Here is a 17,748-nt window from a genome sequence, read left to right as displayed (position 1 = left end):
GTTTTTCTAAGATAAACCAAGAAATTAAAAGAAATAAATAAACAAAAGTGGTTTTAAACGGGTCCCATAAAACTTTTAAAACTAAAACAATTTTTTGCCCATTAAACCGACATCAGAATTTTGCTAGTTTCTTAGATCCCTTTACTAAACATATATAAATAGAAACTCGTCTTATACAGGATCGTATTTTAGTAAAAGCTTAAGGTGGTCCCTTTTCATGCACCTGTGTGTGTTTGCACAAGCTTCTGCTTATTTCATTAAATCTCGTATTTGGGAATATTGGAAAATGAGTGTAAAAATAAAAAATTTTTGAAATGGATGAAAAGTTAGTAAATCAAAAAATAGACCATTCGGTGGAATAGAAAAGAAATGGCAGAGGATTGAAATAACTAGTACTCTTTTATCTTTTTATTGTTAGTATTTTTGAAAATGGCCCCATTCCGACATCTTAATTGTTCCCAGTTTACGTCACAAGTTCAATATAAAACATTCTTGTCGGGTTTCAAATTTCACAAAAAAATATAATAATAAAAAGAAGAAAGAGGAACCCACTTTCCCCCAAAAAACCATCTCACGGTCCTACTTTCTATCTCAATTTAATTTTCAAAGTGACGTTCATCCTCCATCTTGAATGCTAAAATCATCAAACTTACATACATGTTCAAAAAATAAAGGGGATGTTATTTTTCAACATATAGGGCACCAATTAAGGTATTTAGGGTCTATATAGGACCCATATCACTCCATTAAATCGACAATCTCGTAATTTTTCCGAAAATTTCCTAAATGGGGAAAATACCTATTTTTCGCCATTTCCAGACTTCGAAGGCCGATATCTCAGGAACCCACGGAGAAATTGCCTTAAATGTCCTAGATATATGTATACGCATACATTGTACATATATGTATATGCACATACATATATGTATAATTTTTATCTAAAACGTGCTGGGTTGAAGAGAGCGACAAGAAAAAATTCGTAACACGATGGACTGCGAACGGCGACCATGACTCATCCAGATGATAATTACATTCACGTCCAGTCGAATCACTTCAATAAAATTACTGCCAAGGAAAGAAACTCATTCATTTTCCATTTATTTACGGAGGGTCATAGGAAACACGTCATTGCTTTGGGAGACCATGAATCACCTTATATTTTTCGCCATTATATTAAGAGGAAAACCGGAAGACACGTTGTGATACATAATAAGTAATTTATTGTTCGTTTAATATGTGATGATTTCTCAAACTTTCGTAGAACCTACTTATCTTACTATCAAGTCACGAAATATCTACTGTTCAAGTATTTACTTGCCTAGTTCAATTTAAAGCATTTTAGATATCCGAAGATTATTATGCTAAAACTAAACATTTACATTTATCTTGCGTACGAATCGTAATTTATACTGCTTTTGTTATTGAGGAGCCACTACCTATGTATTTCCTTTCTTGAAGAACACGTAAAGTGTTTATGATGTTCCTACATGAACACGATAATTCAATTAAAAAGGGTAGGTATATACATATAGGGCATTCGGAAATTAGGGGCGGATATTCTGGGAGCAGTTTCCTTTAAATTAAAATGGTTCTCCATTTGAATGAAAAGTTGCAAACGCTTAATTATTAAGGTACATTGTATGTATTAAAATTTCACATTAAAGAAAAAACTTCTAAATTGCTTCAGCTTTCGAGTCGTGTTGGAGTAATGATTAAAATCTTCAAAATACAATCGGCATGTGTTAAAATCTACATGTTTTTTTAGGATCAGCTCCCTGTTTTTACCACAGATCTTTTTGTGGTGCGCCACTGCTCCTCGGATTCTAAAATTCGAATTATTTCTTCAATTTAGAAAACTTTTTGACTCACATTTTCGGTATTTTAAAATGTTTTCCACTTATTTGTCAAAGTAACATGTCATTTTCACTATTCCAAATTGTCTTCCATGTATGGTCAATTTGGGACAAACTGTATATCGTAATATCTACTCTGCGATCCCGAGCATGCCGAATAGGGTGATTCAATAGCCATGATTTACCATTGCTAATGTTGGATTAATTTTAGAAAAATGTTTAAAATTTTTGTGTTTAAGATTTCAGGTTTTTTCTTGATATTTCGTGAATCAATGCAAATGATTTCCGAATTCACAAAATTCCACAGATTTTCCGAGTCGAGCGGTTTAGGAGATAGCAATGCTAAGCCATGATAATCGTACCATTCTGTATAACATCTGCACAAAAATAGAACTGATACTGATGCCGTTATGGCAAGAATATGAAAACCAAAGACAGAAAAGAAAACACTACTACCTACCAGTCCATTAATGGAAGTGCATACCTTTCGAGACGACTTCTCCTTACATGGACTTGCTTTTTCTCCTAAATTGAATTTATGCGCTTATGGCCTACGGCGACTATGGGCGCATTTAATTAATTGTCTGTAGGATGTGGAATAATTTAAGTGATGTCTAAATGCTGACTTCATTACGCATATTCAACAAAGAAGTATGAAATAATTAATTTAAAAAGAGAAAAAAATTCATGGAAACGTTTCCAGTTTCACAGCCCTCTGCATTATTATTAATCGCTTTTTACAAAAATTTAACAAATTGTTCCATAAAGTTGATCAAAAAAACTATACAGTGACTAAATGGATTGTGCCCTCTGTAGCAATCGGATGATGAAATGCAGTGATGACGAGTAAATATGAGATTTAAATGATTAAGGTCCGTTGAGATAGAACGTTGAATGAACAAGGGCGCTAATAAATCTCCCTAAAAATACCTAAAAATTAACTATTGTAAAAAATGTGCTTGAAAGTTGCGTGTGTGTATGCGTTTTGGTGTCAAGTTCGTTGAAGACGACCTTTTCTGCAAAAGGACTTATTTTTCATCTAGTACTTTGCAATAACCTTGGAGTGCATGCGTCAGAATGCGTTAATTTTAAATTTTGAAGCAAAGGTTGAACTACGAAACTGTAAATAATCACAAATGTGTTGCGTTAGTTTATCGTAATTTTAAAGAATGGTGCCTTTGCTCACAAGCATTCGCATATTCAAATCTTCATCAACAATTTCAGTTCAATCATTTTCATTGACCTGCAAGTACATCTACATCTATTAGATAGTGAAAATTTTAACGGTCACTATTGGGATCTTGGAAAGAGTGGAAGTTACTGGATTGGTTAAATTAGGAAAAAGTCGCGCATTTGCGATGCTCATTAAGAATCCATTTTAAAGGTAGATTTATCTGTCATGGGTCCAAAAATATCTATAAAGGTAAAATATGTTAATTAAAAAAATATTATTCATTTTCGCATAACAAACGTAAGCGATTCCCATTACTTTGATTGTCTAGAAGTGCCCAAAGAAACCTCTTCAGTAATATCAGTATAATATTTTTTTACATGTGTACTTTGAATTATTTGAGTAATAATCATCAATTTAAAATACTTGACAATGTGGGTATTTTTGCAATTCGATGAAAAGCATATTGTACATTTTACACGAAAAAAATATTTACATATCAATTTTGTTTTGCAGTATTTCCTATCTCTTTTCGGCGATAATGTCGCCACACCTAAAGTTTAAACTCGCTAAAAGCTAAATATCTCCAAAACGAATAACTTTTGGATGCCTTTAGGAAATGCACATTAAAATGTCCACTAACCGAACACCCTTCTATATAACATCACCAGAAAAATGGCTAAAAAGTTTTGTCTAACAAATTATGTCTGACCTAATCGTGATAATGAGTAAATGGGAACCTTCGCATCCCATAGTGACGTACTTAGGAGAGAATTATCTTCAATCTCGAATTTAGTAAATATTTAAAAACCGCTGAAACGGTGGAATAAAATCGAAAAGAAACATTGCCTTATATGGGTATGAAATAACACGAAAAGTTTATCTGAAACAGTTATTACATGTTATGGAGGTACTTCTGTACATTGTTTAATTGTGAGCTAATCGGAATTAAAGTGATAAGGCAATTTTAAATAATACATATTGTTTTATTGCTTTATTACATCACAATGATAAGATTTTTTGAAGTCATTCTATACATTTAGAAATAAAACAGCCATATCCAGATATGATATAAGCAGGTGTCGTATGTACGTACAGAGTGTTTCAGTTTCAACTTGCGTTCTTTCAAGAGATGGTAGAAAATCACAAATTCAGGCGACTGTGTAAATGAAGACTATTTGAAAAATGCATATTAAAAACAAACATACACAAGAAAGTTTGTTATTAGCACCTTTTCTCACCTACAATATGGTTAGTAAAGTTTCTATCAGTGGTTCCTATCACCAACTTCAGTCTCTTAAATATGACTATAATCGTTAGAACGTATTTTTGCAAGCCATCTAGAGGTTCTCCCTTTAATTTGCGAAAAAGTTAAACACACCAGTTAAAAAAATTTTTTAAATCCTACAGAATGACCCAACAACGAGTCTGGTATCAAATTTATGTTTTCTCAAACGGAACACCGTGTATATTATTGCATTTTTGGATTCTAGAAGAAATTCTACGACATTTTCATATAGTACACACTATGTCTAAAATTAATGATCTAGACATTGGGGAAAAATGTGGGACCGTTGCAGCAATACCATTTCTGTGGTGGTCAAAGAAAAGGAACGAATGGAGCGTGCTGCTACTCAAAAAGGACATTAGGACAACACAATAACCCAATAAAGAAAAGAATCGAGCGAAATACGGCACATAATAGGGGTGCAATAAACACTCAGCCCTTGAAAGATGACGATCATTTGTAATTGTAGAATTGTAAACAGAAGAATTTTAACGCCTCCTAGACACTGAAGATATATCCCTTAGAGACGGTTTCGGGTCGTTAAAGTATGTTTGCTAAGTATCCCGAAGTTTTTGGTGGATAGATGCTTCTGGGAATCTCCACACTATCCGGCCTTTAGGAAATTTCTATGACTTACCGATTAGCAAATAAAAAGTACACAACAAATAATTAACTAACAGATTTGCTCCTTGATTTGATACAGCAGATACCTACCTATCGGAGATATTGGGATATTTACGCTTGTAGGCCTTGAAGAATTTGGTTTACGAAAGACCAAACCGATGATAGGAATAGAATACATTGACGCTTTGAGTATCTGATTGATGGCCGAACAATTAGTTGAGAAATCCTCTTTCTACTTGTGTGTCTAGTCTTTGAATTATAATATTACGGAGACAGTGGATCCTGAAAATATGGCACTTTACGACACGCAGAAAATCCAAGCTACATGATGAATATAGGTGCCAATGACTCGAACTTTGAAATCTTTGGCACTCATAGAATTCTAGTTGCTGTAAAGCTGCTTATGCGGACAACGACCATTAAAAATACACTTTTCTTAATATATATAATTTTATTTCTATTAAGGGTATAGATGGATAAAAAAATAACAGAAAAAATGTTTCAATTTTGAATAGTGTAAGATAAGATCAGGATTCTAGTAAAAGCTATGGGATACTTAGAAGTTGCACAATTCAGGTAACAATGAAATGGTGGAAGTAGAAATTCTAAATCACTTTTGGATTTTTATTTATAAACTGGAATTCCTAAATTTTGATTTTCTTTTTTCCCCATGTTATTTATAGATGAAAAGAGCCCAGTGCAGTTTTTCCACGGCAATTCCTTATCATATACCAAAAAAAGGAGATAGCAATAAAAATTGTGCTTCAAATGTGATTTAATATGCGATACTTTTTGAGCGCTAGAATAATCTAAAGAGGGCTGCAAAATTTAGGAAAAAAATACTGTATGTTTGTTTCTTTCTGACGATGACAAATATCTAACCAAAATCAAATAGGGAAGTGATTTTCTGGATACTGGACGTTGGATATCCGACGCTTAAGCTCTGCCTCAAGTTTTACTCGTTTGTAATTAAAAACGTGTATATGCGTTAATTTTTTCAACATTCGTTATTTTGATTAAATTATCATGCCTAGTTTTGTGTATAAGATGTTAATAAAATATTTTATGAACATTTAAACACTAATGTTATTTATTGAAAGGTTTTCGAAAGAAACCATTTTCGATATCTGTTTTCACCATACTTCCACTACTCCCCAAAATTGTGAACTTTCCAATTTAATCAAATTTGTTTCTATTGACGTTTACGAGACCCTTCATGCTAGCATTCATATCGTGGATACAATATAGAATAAAAAGATGTCTTCTAACAAAATGTTACTGCTGATTGAAAAGGAACATGCTAATCCCACCGACGAACAAATGCGCGTAAGGTCTTTTCCCTATGGCCACCTTATTAACTCCTATCAGAATTTGGTAATCAGCATTAAAAGTCTTGTCTAAGCGTTCACCAATTAATCGGGCTAGTAAATCCTTTTCATCCGTGGATAAATAAAGTTTAGGAACGATTTTCTTGATTTCTCTCAGAACCTCTGGTGGGAAGTCTTCCGTAACGTCAACATCTTCAATCTAATAAAAGTATTGCCATTAAATGATTATAAGAACAAATGTTTATGAGCGCGACTAAAGTCTTATTAAGCTTCTCTTTAATATTCTTTTTCTACTGAGATTAAACAATTATTCCATTACAAATGCTATTAACTAAAGAAATGTTAATAATAATTAATGAAAATTCAATAATTACTTAAGAGTGATAACTGCGAATTGTAAAAGATACATGAATTTTTAATGGCTTCGTGGGCAGTGATTAATGCGATAGAAAAATCTGCAGCTAATGGTGGCTGGTTCCAATCTAGCCGAATGTGGTCGATATTTTTTCTAAATTTTTCCATTGAACTATGTATAATTTTAATATTCCATTAAAAATTCACATACAATAATATATGAGAATTGTTGGGACCCCAAAAATAATACTCCGTTATAATTATCACAATTCTGCTTATGTGCTGATCGTTCCTCAGCGCACTTATGGTTATTAAGCATAAAGAAGATCGTAATTTAAGAATAGATAGCGGAGAAATTCGGTATTGTTATGGTGATTTGACCCAAGCTTATTAGGTCTGTGCTTATTTCTACTGTTGTAAATTATAGCATTAGAAACTTCTTTACTAGTTTATTGACACATAAGTGGCATAAGAAATTGCGAATAGAAAGAAAAAAATTGCCAAAGTTGATAAAAGGGCGAATTGGACAGGTTTCAAATACTGTTTATCTGTCAATTATCCGTAACTGTTTTTAAGCATAGCCATAAGCATAACTTTGTTTAAGCATAGCCATAAGCACTCTTGATTTTTTGAGGTTCCACAAAATCTTTAATGCTTACCACTACATTGCCTGTAACGATCTGAATATTAGCTATTCCATCACTGGCCGGATTATCGATAATATAGTTGTACAGAATTTCCGAAGTCTCGTTTATGGGGAGTTGAAACCCTGACAATCCATTTCTGTAGGTGGTTAAATAGTCGTATCCATTTGAATCAATTACCTAGAACCATTCTTTGCTAAATTATGTTCAAAGATCAAAAAATTTAAGTATCGAAACTCTTACATATTTTGAATTAACAGTCGCTGCTCTGTCCTCTTGGTTCTCGCCATTTTTAATTGGTATGACCCTGATTCTAGCTCCACAGTTTTCTTTTACCGCAAGTTTTTCCATTTTTTCCAAATACTGCTTCTGCTTGTTATCGTCCAACGTGGGCTCAGTCAAATGTTGCTGTCAGTAGGTTCCAGAGGACAATTCATGTTAAAAACAACTTGCAAAAATACGTTATATCTACCTTATTACTAGGCATATGCCATGTGATAGACATTGATTCCTTGGTCCACCCTCTGTGAGCATATTCTCTGTGGGAACTGATCACTGACACATTTAAATTGTATTTGTCCACGATGCGAACAAACTCTTTTATACTCCCCAGTGATTTAAGTCGTTGCTGTTCTTCGCTGCTGTCGCTGTTTACAGACGCAGAATCCACGATCTAATATTCAAACTTCATGGCAGTTCTGGGGTTTTTGTTAAAATACACAACATATGATTAATAATGATAATGGTAAGAAACTTCTCAACTAAATATTCCTGTCCTTTGCAGAACAGAAAAAAACAAGCGAATAGTTATTTACGTTATAAGACCGGAAAGTAGTGTTTTTCAGTGCAAGCCAAGTAAAGTTCATGATGAGGCGTTGGCGATGCCTGGCATCTTGGAGAGCCCTGCTAACCCATTTTCGGGGATGTAACGTAAAACATTTTTTACCACCAACAATTGTGGTAGAAAGTGCACATTCACTAGACGGCCGTAAAAATACGGTGTGGCAGTTTTGGATGGAACAGTCCATATATACTATGATGCCGAACATATGCGGCCAAAATCCTCGGGCACGTCGATTTTTATTTTTCCTTGTGGTTTTTTTTTTATGGTAAACTCATGTATACGGGGTAGTGCAAAAATCAGGTACAACCACCGACTTTGTTTTTTCAAGTAGGCACACCTATTTTTTATTTCATTTTTGAATTCTACGCAAAATTCTAAGTGTGTTTCAAGTACAAAGTCCTATACCTAAACGCAACAGGTCTCGGGAAATTTACGATTGAACATTGTTGATGTTGTTTATTTACCGTGTGTCCTAAAAAGTGTCTGATCAAGTAGGAATTATTTGAGCGCGAACGCGCAAGTCTTTTTTTTATTGTTTATTTTTGCTCAGTTTCTGTTTATGCCAAGTAGTGTTCTTCGTCGCTTTTGATTTATTGCAAAATTTGCAGCATTTTGATTATTGCATTTAACAGAAAAACAGAGAATCCAAATTCTGATTATGAAAGGATGTAGAGATAGACGACGTACACATCAAGAAGTATGCATTTTATTTAACAATAAATATCCAGCTGATGGTCCTTTAGTACACTCCACAGTTTCTAAAAGTTTAAATTAGTTTTCTGAACTGGGATATGTTAGAGCCAATTTACAGCACCGGTCTAAAGTACTCGAAGAAGTGCAATTAAACGTTTTATTGCAGCTACAAGAAAAGCCGCATAATATCTCGCGAGCAGTGGCTGTTAATAATGATGTCAGCCATACTTCTGTTCTGAAATATTTAAAAAACTTATAAATGGTATCCGTACAAATTACCACGAGTTGGTTGGTCCACGAGTTAAATGCAGATGATCCTGATCGTAGAATTGAATTTTGTGCTAACATGATGGAGAGGTGCAATACTGATGTTACTTTTGTCGACTGTATTATCTTTTCTGATGAAGTTACCTTTACACTTAACGGTACAGCCAATAAACAAAACTGTTGCGATTGGGCGCCCCAGAATCCTCATTAGACGATGGACGCCCACACTCAATTTCCAAAAAAGATAAATGTTTGGACCGGAATAATTGGCAACGGAATTTTAAGACCCTATTTCATTAATGGAACATTAACGGATGAAAAGTATTTATTAGGTCGTGTAGTATGAAATGAGTAGAATCGAATTGAAACTTTAGTTATTTTTTTTTCATATGAAATGTTTTTATTGTCAATCGAAATATGCACCACCATCATCAATACACTTCTGCCATTTAACGGGAAGTTCAGTGATTCCCCTGCTGTAAAAGCCTGCAGGCCGGGAGTCAATAAACTCTTAGAAGGCAGCTTTGACAGCCTCGTCGGAGTTGAATGTTTTCCCTACCAAGAAGTTATCCAAATTTTGAAAGAAGTGGTAATCAGTGGGTGCTAAGTCAGGTGAATACGGTGGATGACGAAAAGTTTCCAATTCCAACTCCTGTAGCTTGGCCAAGGTGACTTGTGCGGTGTGTGGCCGAGCGTTGTCGTGCAACAATAGCGGTGCGCTTCGATTGACTAATCTTGGCTGCTTAACCGTCAGTTGCCTCATCATTTCGGTCAGTTGTCGGCAGTAGACATCAGCCGTAATCGATTCACCAGGTTTCATGAAGCTGTGATGGATGACACCTGCGTTGGACCACCAAACGGACACCATAAGCTTCTTTTGATGAAGATTTTTTTTCGCACAATGTTTTGGTGGTTCATCTTGATCCAACCACTGCGATGAACGTCTGGTATTGTCATATAGGATCCATTTCTCATCACAAGTAACAATCCGATTCAAAAATGGATCGTTATTATACCGGCACAACAAAGAACAACAAAGAACAAGCTTCGAGACGTCGTTCTTTCTGTATGTCGCTCAACTCATGCGGTACCCACTTGTCCAGCTTTTTCCATTTCCAGCAATTTCAGCCAAATGAGTCAATATTGTTTTTTTGGTTACACTGAATATTAACGATAATTCGCTTGCACTTTGACGTGGATTCGCTTCCACCACGGCTTTCAGATAATCGTTATCCACTTGAGTTTCAGGTCGTCCACGTGGTTCATTTGTTCAGGTTAGTTCAGGTCAAAATTGCCAGAACGAAATTTCATGAACCAACGAGATACTGTTTGCTGTGAAGTGACTTCAGTACCAAACACATCATTAATATTGCGAGCCGTCTGAGCTGTTGTGGTTCCACGGTGGAACTCATATTTCATTAACACACGAATTTCACTATTTTGCATGGCTGCACAAAAATTTTTATAAAAATAAAAGTTTTCAATAATTTTTAACACTTTAAACTCTGATCGAAAGAGGAAGAATGTGCCTTTTCCACATAAAAAAATCAAGTCCAAATATAGATTTAGAGTGAAGTTATTCGCAGTTGAATGTGGCATTTCGAGAATCTACTCATTTCATACTACACGACCTAATAGAATTACTCATAGATCTTGTTGCTGCTCTTGCTGAGCTATATTCAAATGATAATCATCCTGATGTTCCCAGTGATACTTTATGATTTCAACACGTTGGAACATCCCCTCATTACCATGTTGATGTTAGAGCTTATTTAAATGACATTTTTCCTGAACGCTGGATTGGGAGACAATGGGTAATTGAATGGCCGGCACGATCACCTGATCTCACACCTTTAGATTACTTTCTATGGGGTTATCTTAAGAGTAAGGTGTACTTTAACCAACCAGCAGCTATTGAAGTTTTGAAAGAAAGAATCCGTAATGAAATAAGACCAATTACCCCAGCAATGCTTCGAAATGTCAAACAGGAGCTTATTCATTGTCTTGTTTATTGTCAAGAAGTAGGTGAGTAGTAAGTAGGCCCCTTCAGCACACAGCTACTTTTTAAGGAAAAAACCCCTGATTTTCAAGGCTAAACAAATGGCTCATAATATGTGGGCCGTTTCAGCACACTGCCACTTTTTAAGGAAAAACACCCTGATTTTCAAGGCTAAACAGAAAAGCGTAAAAAACCGTGAAAACACCCCGATTTTAAAGGTATATTTTAAAATTAACATTTTTAAGGAAAAACACCCCGATTTTCAATGGTAAACAGAAAAGCAGAAAAAATCGTGAAAACACCCCCGTTTTAAAGGTATATTTTAAAATTAACATTTTTTAAGAAAAAACAACCTGATTTTCAAGGTAACTCAAAAAGTGCAAAATTTATAAGGTCTCCCTCAGAACACAGAACACATACAGTAGGCGTTCTATACAAACTCATGTAGACAACGATTTTGAAAGAAAATTTATGCAAAAAACTGTGTTTATAAATTGGGTTAACTGACTAACTTTATAACAAATTTTATAACTCTTCTATTTCAACTGATGGAGTATCTGAGTTAAATGAGTTATTCTTGAATGCTTCAGATTTCCCATTACCAGAATCATCAAAGTCTGTGTCAGAACTGCAAATAAGATGTTAGAAATAACTGAGTTTAAACTACTGTTTAACTTTCTTGCCTAACAGTCGAATTGTGGTCTGTGAATATGAGTTTGGTAATAGATGGTAATTTGGAATTGAAGACATCAGCCTGTGCATTATCATGAAACTTAAAAATACCTTTTTCCCACACATAATCCACTTTAAACTGTAAAATAACAGTCTCATTCTGTACGCTGCGACTTATTATTTCCTCACATGGAACTATCAGTTGTCTCTTGCCACAAGAATTTACTTCAACTTGAAATTGATCTTGAATTCTCACAACAGTTACATTTCCCTTATATGTTTTCAATAGATTTCTATTAACCATAGTTATTTCACCATCCCCAATGGTAGCTGTGTCAACCATTTTCTGTCTTCTTCTTCTTCTTTGAATAATACGAAGTTCTGTTAATGCAGCTGATGGCTTGAAATCACTAAAAAGATATAATAAAAAATGCAACTTATACCAGCAAAAAATAATCACTTGCGATAATCGACCTAACCTCACTAAATGAAATTTAAAATCATATCGTGCAACATATTTCAATATTACTTACCGATAATAATCCTCCATGTTGCTCTAGTTATAGAAAGCTATTAAATGTTGATAAAAAAATAAAGAACGTTAGGACCTTTTAAAAATTTAAAAATTTAAAACACATTTACGTTTGTTTACATGTGTCAATTGTCACTTACTCTGCGTTGCCAGACTCTTTTAAACTGAAACGTTTTGTACCAACCGCACGACAAGAAAGTACCATTTAGACTAAAATGTACCAAACGATATTGTATCAAAATTTTCCAGGATAACTCTCTTATCATAAACAAAACCAAATTCCTTTGTTTCTATTTTATTTAAAAGTTCTTTAGTTCACATATCCTTTAAATAAATTTGATGATTTTTCGTAAAAATGCCAAACCTCATCAATAGTTATTATTTTGTAACCCTTTTCAATTGCTTTTTTTACTTCGTTGGTACACCAGGTTCCTCTGATAATTCTTTGAGATTCCGTATGAGAACATTTATCTTTTTGATTATTTAATTTTGCGCACAATTGACATAATGGAAATGTTAGTTTTTCATCACCAGATTTGGTTTTATTCTTAATAGGTAAAACGGGGTGATACAAACCTTTTGGTGGTAAAATTGCACATTTTATTAAACCATACCAATCTGAATTATACGTACGAGGTTTGAATATTTTAGTAGGGTGTCCAACTGGATAATCATCGTAACATTGTACTGTTGGATATAAACTGCAAATATCTATATATTTCATTTTCTTCCCCTTAACGCGCAATTTTGTTACATTCGTTCTTCCTCCAAAGAATGCGTTTCTAGGATTAAGTTCTTCCAATTCCTTAATTTCTTCTTCAATTTGTTTCATTTCTTTGTTATATCCTTTTGACTTCGTCCACTCACATTCCCACATTTCTATTAAGTTATAACCAGCTTTTTTTAATTCCTCGCTTCTTTCTATTGTTTTCTCATAAAGATCTTCCATAGTTTTATTCTTATTATTAATAAAATCTGAACTATAACATTTAGTACAACCATGCCAAAAACACCCGTGATATTGGTAAACAGTATTGGACTTTTTATCAAATCCGTCAACTTTTGATCCACATATTTTCACTTTACCATTGTTTAATGCGTGTTTTATATTTGGATTATGAAAACTATTTAACCATGAAATTGATTGTTGAGAATATTGATCTTTTTTCGGATTATCAACAACAGCTATTGTATCTTTCTTAATATATTTTGATCTATATATAGCCAAGCAAACACCTGCAATAGTAATATATCTAAAAGGATCTATATTCGCAATTTCTAGAAACTGATTTCTTAATTCAAAACATTCTCTTCTTAATATATCAACATCAGAATTACAATATTCGTAAAGTTCTTTTTTAAAATCAAACAAATTATTTTCTTTTCTTTTTTGTTTATGCATTCTAAAAACTCTTCCCTTTCTTTTGGTTTCATAGAATTAACACCATAATATTCTGTATCAGGTATTTTTCCAATATAGTTCTGATTTTCTGTTGTATTGAAGAAATGTGGAAAATAACCTTTTTTAAGTTCTTTTAGACCGAATGTTTTGGGGAAGTTTTTTAAAGGTCCTTGAATAAAATTACTACTATCAATAATTCTTAAATTAATTGATTTTATTTCCATTAACATTATTTTAGATCCATTATATACGCAGAAAGGTTTAATATCGTTTTCAACGCAATATTTTAGAATAAAGTAAGAATCATAACTACACATAACAAAGAGAAATACCTAGAAAAAGTCCACTTAAACGGAAATTAAATTATTTGATTTAAAGGTTGATAAGTGCTATGAAATTACTGCTATAAGTAAATCGGATGATGTTGGTTCAACTAATGAATTATTCTTTATTGTAGAAGGAAGTTGAAGTTATATTTATCCGATGTTACTTATTTTCAGATTCATCAAAAATTAATAAGTTATATGAGTTATATGACGCTGTTTCATATTTTCTTGATAAAAAACAAAGAGTGTCTCTACAAAGAGATAATATGATCTTCAAGTCTAAAGATTATGCGAAGATTGTTTTTGTAATATAATTATTTTTGAAGATATTCCAATTGTTTAATTTGATATTTACTCTAATAAATGAAATATATTATTCTTTTCTTATTTCTCACTACTGTAAAAAGTTCAGATGATATTAATATTACAAGTTATTTAGAACAATTTGGGTATTTAGAGAGTAATGGATCATTATTAACAGAAACGTCTTTGACTAGTGCTTTGCATACCAATGAAGCATCAATAAGGTTTCAAGAATTCTATAATTTACCAACTGATGGAACACTAAATCAAAAAACACTTGCATTTATCAGTAAATCTAGATGTGGCGTTAAAGATAATCCAACAGCTTATAGAGTTCATTATCAAAAATGGAATAAAACAAATCTTAAATGGTATTTTTCGTTAGCTACAAACGAGATAAAAGAATTAGCACAAAAAGCCTTTGATCAATGGGAATCTGTTTCAAATTTAAAGTTTAATTACAATAGTGTTAAACCGGACATACTTATTTCATTTTCTAATACGCTGTTTCAACATAATCATAATTCACGGTGTCAAAAAGGAATATGTTCTAGCAGTTTTGACGGAAAAGGTAATGTCTTAGCACATGGCTTCTTTCCAAATAATAATGAATGTTTAGGAATTCATTTTGATAAATCAGAAAATTGGTATTTTGGTGAATCGGGCAATACAACTGACGGTCAGACTAATTTTTATACAGTATTATTACACGAAATCGGACACACGTTAGGTATTGAACATTCTGCTAATAATAATTCAATTATGTACGCTTATTATAAAGGTGATATTGATAAATTAACTCAAGACTATATGTGGGCAATTCAATATTTATATGGACGACCTGAACGATTAAAATATGAATTAATACCAACAACAACAACAGTTAAACCTACTGTAAGCAAACTCTGGCAAAGCGTCCCTGAAGTCGGAGTAAAAGATACTGTTGGTAATTCGTCTTCGACTCATGAGCCTATGGTGAATTTATGAGATTTTAATAAAGAAATTGACACATTTTTAATTGCAAATCATCATATGTATATTTGTTATAAGAAATATGTTTGGTTAGTCAACTTAAAAGACATGACTTATGATAAAGAACCGAAATTAATTAAAGATTATTTATATTTTTTACCAGATGATTTTAAAGAAATTTCGCATATTTATCAAAGACCTTCAGGTGATGTTTTAATAGTTGTTAAAAATTTATATTATTTAATTGATTTTCCAAGTTTTAATGTTAAAAATGGATATAATAGTCAATCTATTGAAAATTTAGGAATACCAAAAGGAAAAAGAATTGATGCGATATTTAGAACTTATTCTGGAAAAACATATATATTTTATGATAAAGTTTTGTATATTGAGTTTGATGAGTGTTTGTTTAGATCAAAGAAAAACGGCCTTATTTCAGAATTATTTGCGGGAATACCTCCAAATATAAGCAGAGCATTCAGATATAGAAATTTATATTTCTTTAAAGATAAAATGTTTTATGAATTTGATGATATTTCGAATACAGTAGTTAAATCTGATAAATTTGACTTGACAGTTTTTGGATTTAAATGTGGTCTTATCGATCAAATAATAAAACTAATTAATCGGCTGTGATTCACCTAAGGTATGCTGTATGCTACACATTTTCATACTTTCATTAACTGAAAGAATTTATACTTGAAATATGTATAGGTACTCCTATATTTTTTAAATGACCTTAAAGACTTGGTCATTTTCTGGGGTGTCAACCATTTCGGTTGACACCTTATCTTCTTCTGATTTTTCACACAACTGATTGAGAAATTTAAAATATACCTTAAAACAGGGGAGTTTTTACGATTTTTTCTGCTTTTCTGTTTATCCTATAAAACCGGGATGTTTTCACGATTTTTTCTGCTTTTCTGTTTACCATTGAAAATCGGGGTGTTTTTCCTTAAAAATGTTAATTTTAAAATATACCTTTAAAATCGGGGTGTTTTCACGGTTTTTTGCGCTTTTCTGTTTAGCCTTGAAAATCAGGGTGTTTTTCCTTAAAAAGTAGCTGTGTGCTGAAGGGGCCGACTTACTACTTAGGTGGGATCCAATTTGAACATTTAATTCAATTGTTGCTTGTTGTTTTATTTTGTATTAAATCCGTCCTTTTCAGGACCAAAGAAATTTTAAAGGAAATCAAAAGTTTTAGTTTTTCGTAAATTTTTCGAGACCTGTTGCGTTTAGGTATTCGACATGGTACATGAAACACACTTAGAATTTTGCGTAGAATTCAAAAATGAAATAAAAATAGGTGTTTGTATTTGAAAAAACAATGTTGGTGGTCGTACCTGATTTTTGGACTACCCTGTATATATGAATTTACCATCACAAAAACTGCAAGAAAAAATGAAAATCAACGTGTCCGAAGATTTTTGCCGCATATGTTCGACATCTTAGTTATATGGACTGTTCCATCTAAAGCTTTCACACTGTATATAGTTATTTATGTTAGAAGACAGGAAAGTAGTGTATATTTAAGGCCAAGGCTTAAGCGAGGTTTGGGAGCTTGGAAACTCCTGCTAAATCAATTTCCGCACACATTTTTTTACGGCCGGCTTTAGCTTATGCTTTAAATGTTTTTTATAATTTATATTTAATTTTGTTTTGTTTGTGTACGTGAAATTTGTTTCCAAAGTTCTTGACTTTGTTGACATTATTCAAAGTTTTAAAAGGTTACTTCGCAGAGAAAGGGGTTGGAAACACAGATCAATAGCGATCAGAAAGTAGTTTTTCCAATGCCTTAGATTAGGTAAACCGTTCGGTTTCCACCGGCAAAACATTATTATTAAGTAGATAAACTTAACAGAAAGTGCGTACTTCCTGGCTTGTCGCAAAAAATCAACTTTTACAAAGACACGAAAAGAAGCAGAGAGAATAGGGAGCTTACCAGCAATGATGTCAAAAGCCATATTATAACTAAAATTTTGCTGTCCATTTGGAGGAATGGCTCGTCAGATCGCTTCTCTGAAAACTATTTAGTGTTAATAGGTTTCACCAAGTGTACTCTCAACAAACAACTTTGAACAGTAACAATAAAAAATGAAATACTTCTTGATAATAATAATGTAGTAAATGTTCGAAAAAATCAAAGAGGTTATCTGTGTTTGTTATTCCTTATTTATCCCTGGAGGATTTATCTTTATCTACTTATTAATAATTCCAGTAGTTACTTAATTTAATGTTTAAGAAATTAATTCTAGATTTTTGGATTGTGCATTAGAAATAATTAGGTGCTAAGTACAATTTATCATCTCATAGAAATAGGAATAACCGAGCAGTTCTCATGGAAACAAGATTTTTAAAGCTAAAATTTAGAAAGTAACATTCGGCGCCGCCGTGGCGCACAGTGGGACAGAAGTAACAATTTATGTGCAATAAATGATAAAAATGAAATCTTCACAATGTATTCGCTATTTAGGTA

At 32.9% G+C, this 17,748-nt stretch overlaps 2 protein-coding genes across 2 annotated transcripts; both read right to left on the bottom strand.

Annotated features, from left to right (window-relative positions):
• Nucleotides 1–6,211: 6,211 nt before the first annotated feature.
• Nucleotides 6,212–17,369, bottom strand: LOC136413444 (uncharacterized). Its single transcript, XM_066397005.1, has 5 exons — nucleotides 17,215–17,369; nucleotides 7,735–7,935; nucleotides 7,506–7,670; nucleotides 7,278–7,442; nucleotides 6,212–6,463 (listed from the first exon to the last, which is right to left on the bottom strand). Exons 1-5 carry the CDS (start codon nucleotides 17,260–17,262, stop codon nucleotides 6,212–6,214), a joined length of 831 nt encoding a protein of 276 aa, XP_066253102.1. The 5' UTR covers nucleotides 17,263–17,369.
• On the bottom strand, nucleotides 11,424–12,389 carry LOC136412881 (uncharacterized). Its single transcript, XM_066396122.1, has 3 exons — nucleotides 12,271–12,389; nucleotides 11,749–12,147; nucleotides 11,424–11,693 (listed from the first exon to the last, which is right to left on the bottom strand). Exons 1-3 carry the CDS (start codon nucleotides 12,285–12,287, stop codon nucleotides 11,591–11,593), a joined length of 519 nt encoding a protein of 172 aa, XP_066252219.1. The 5' UTR covers nucleotides 12,288–12,389; the 3' UTR covers nucleotides 11,424–11,590.
• Nucleotides 17,370–17,748: the final 379 nt, after the last annotated feature.

Source organism: Euwallacea similis, chromosome 1 (assembly GCF_039881205.1).
Source record: "Euwallacea similis isolate ESF13 chromosome 1, ESF131.1, whole genome shotgun sequence".
Lineage (NCBI taxonomy): Eukaryota > Metazoa > Arthropoda > Insecta > Coleoptera > Curculionidae > Euwallacea > Euwallacea similis.
The sequence above is the reverse complement of the archived record's forward strand: the minus strand, read 5'-3'. Positions and strand labels throughout refer to the sequence as shown.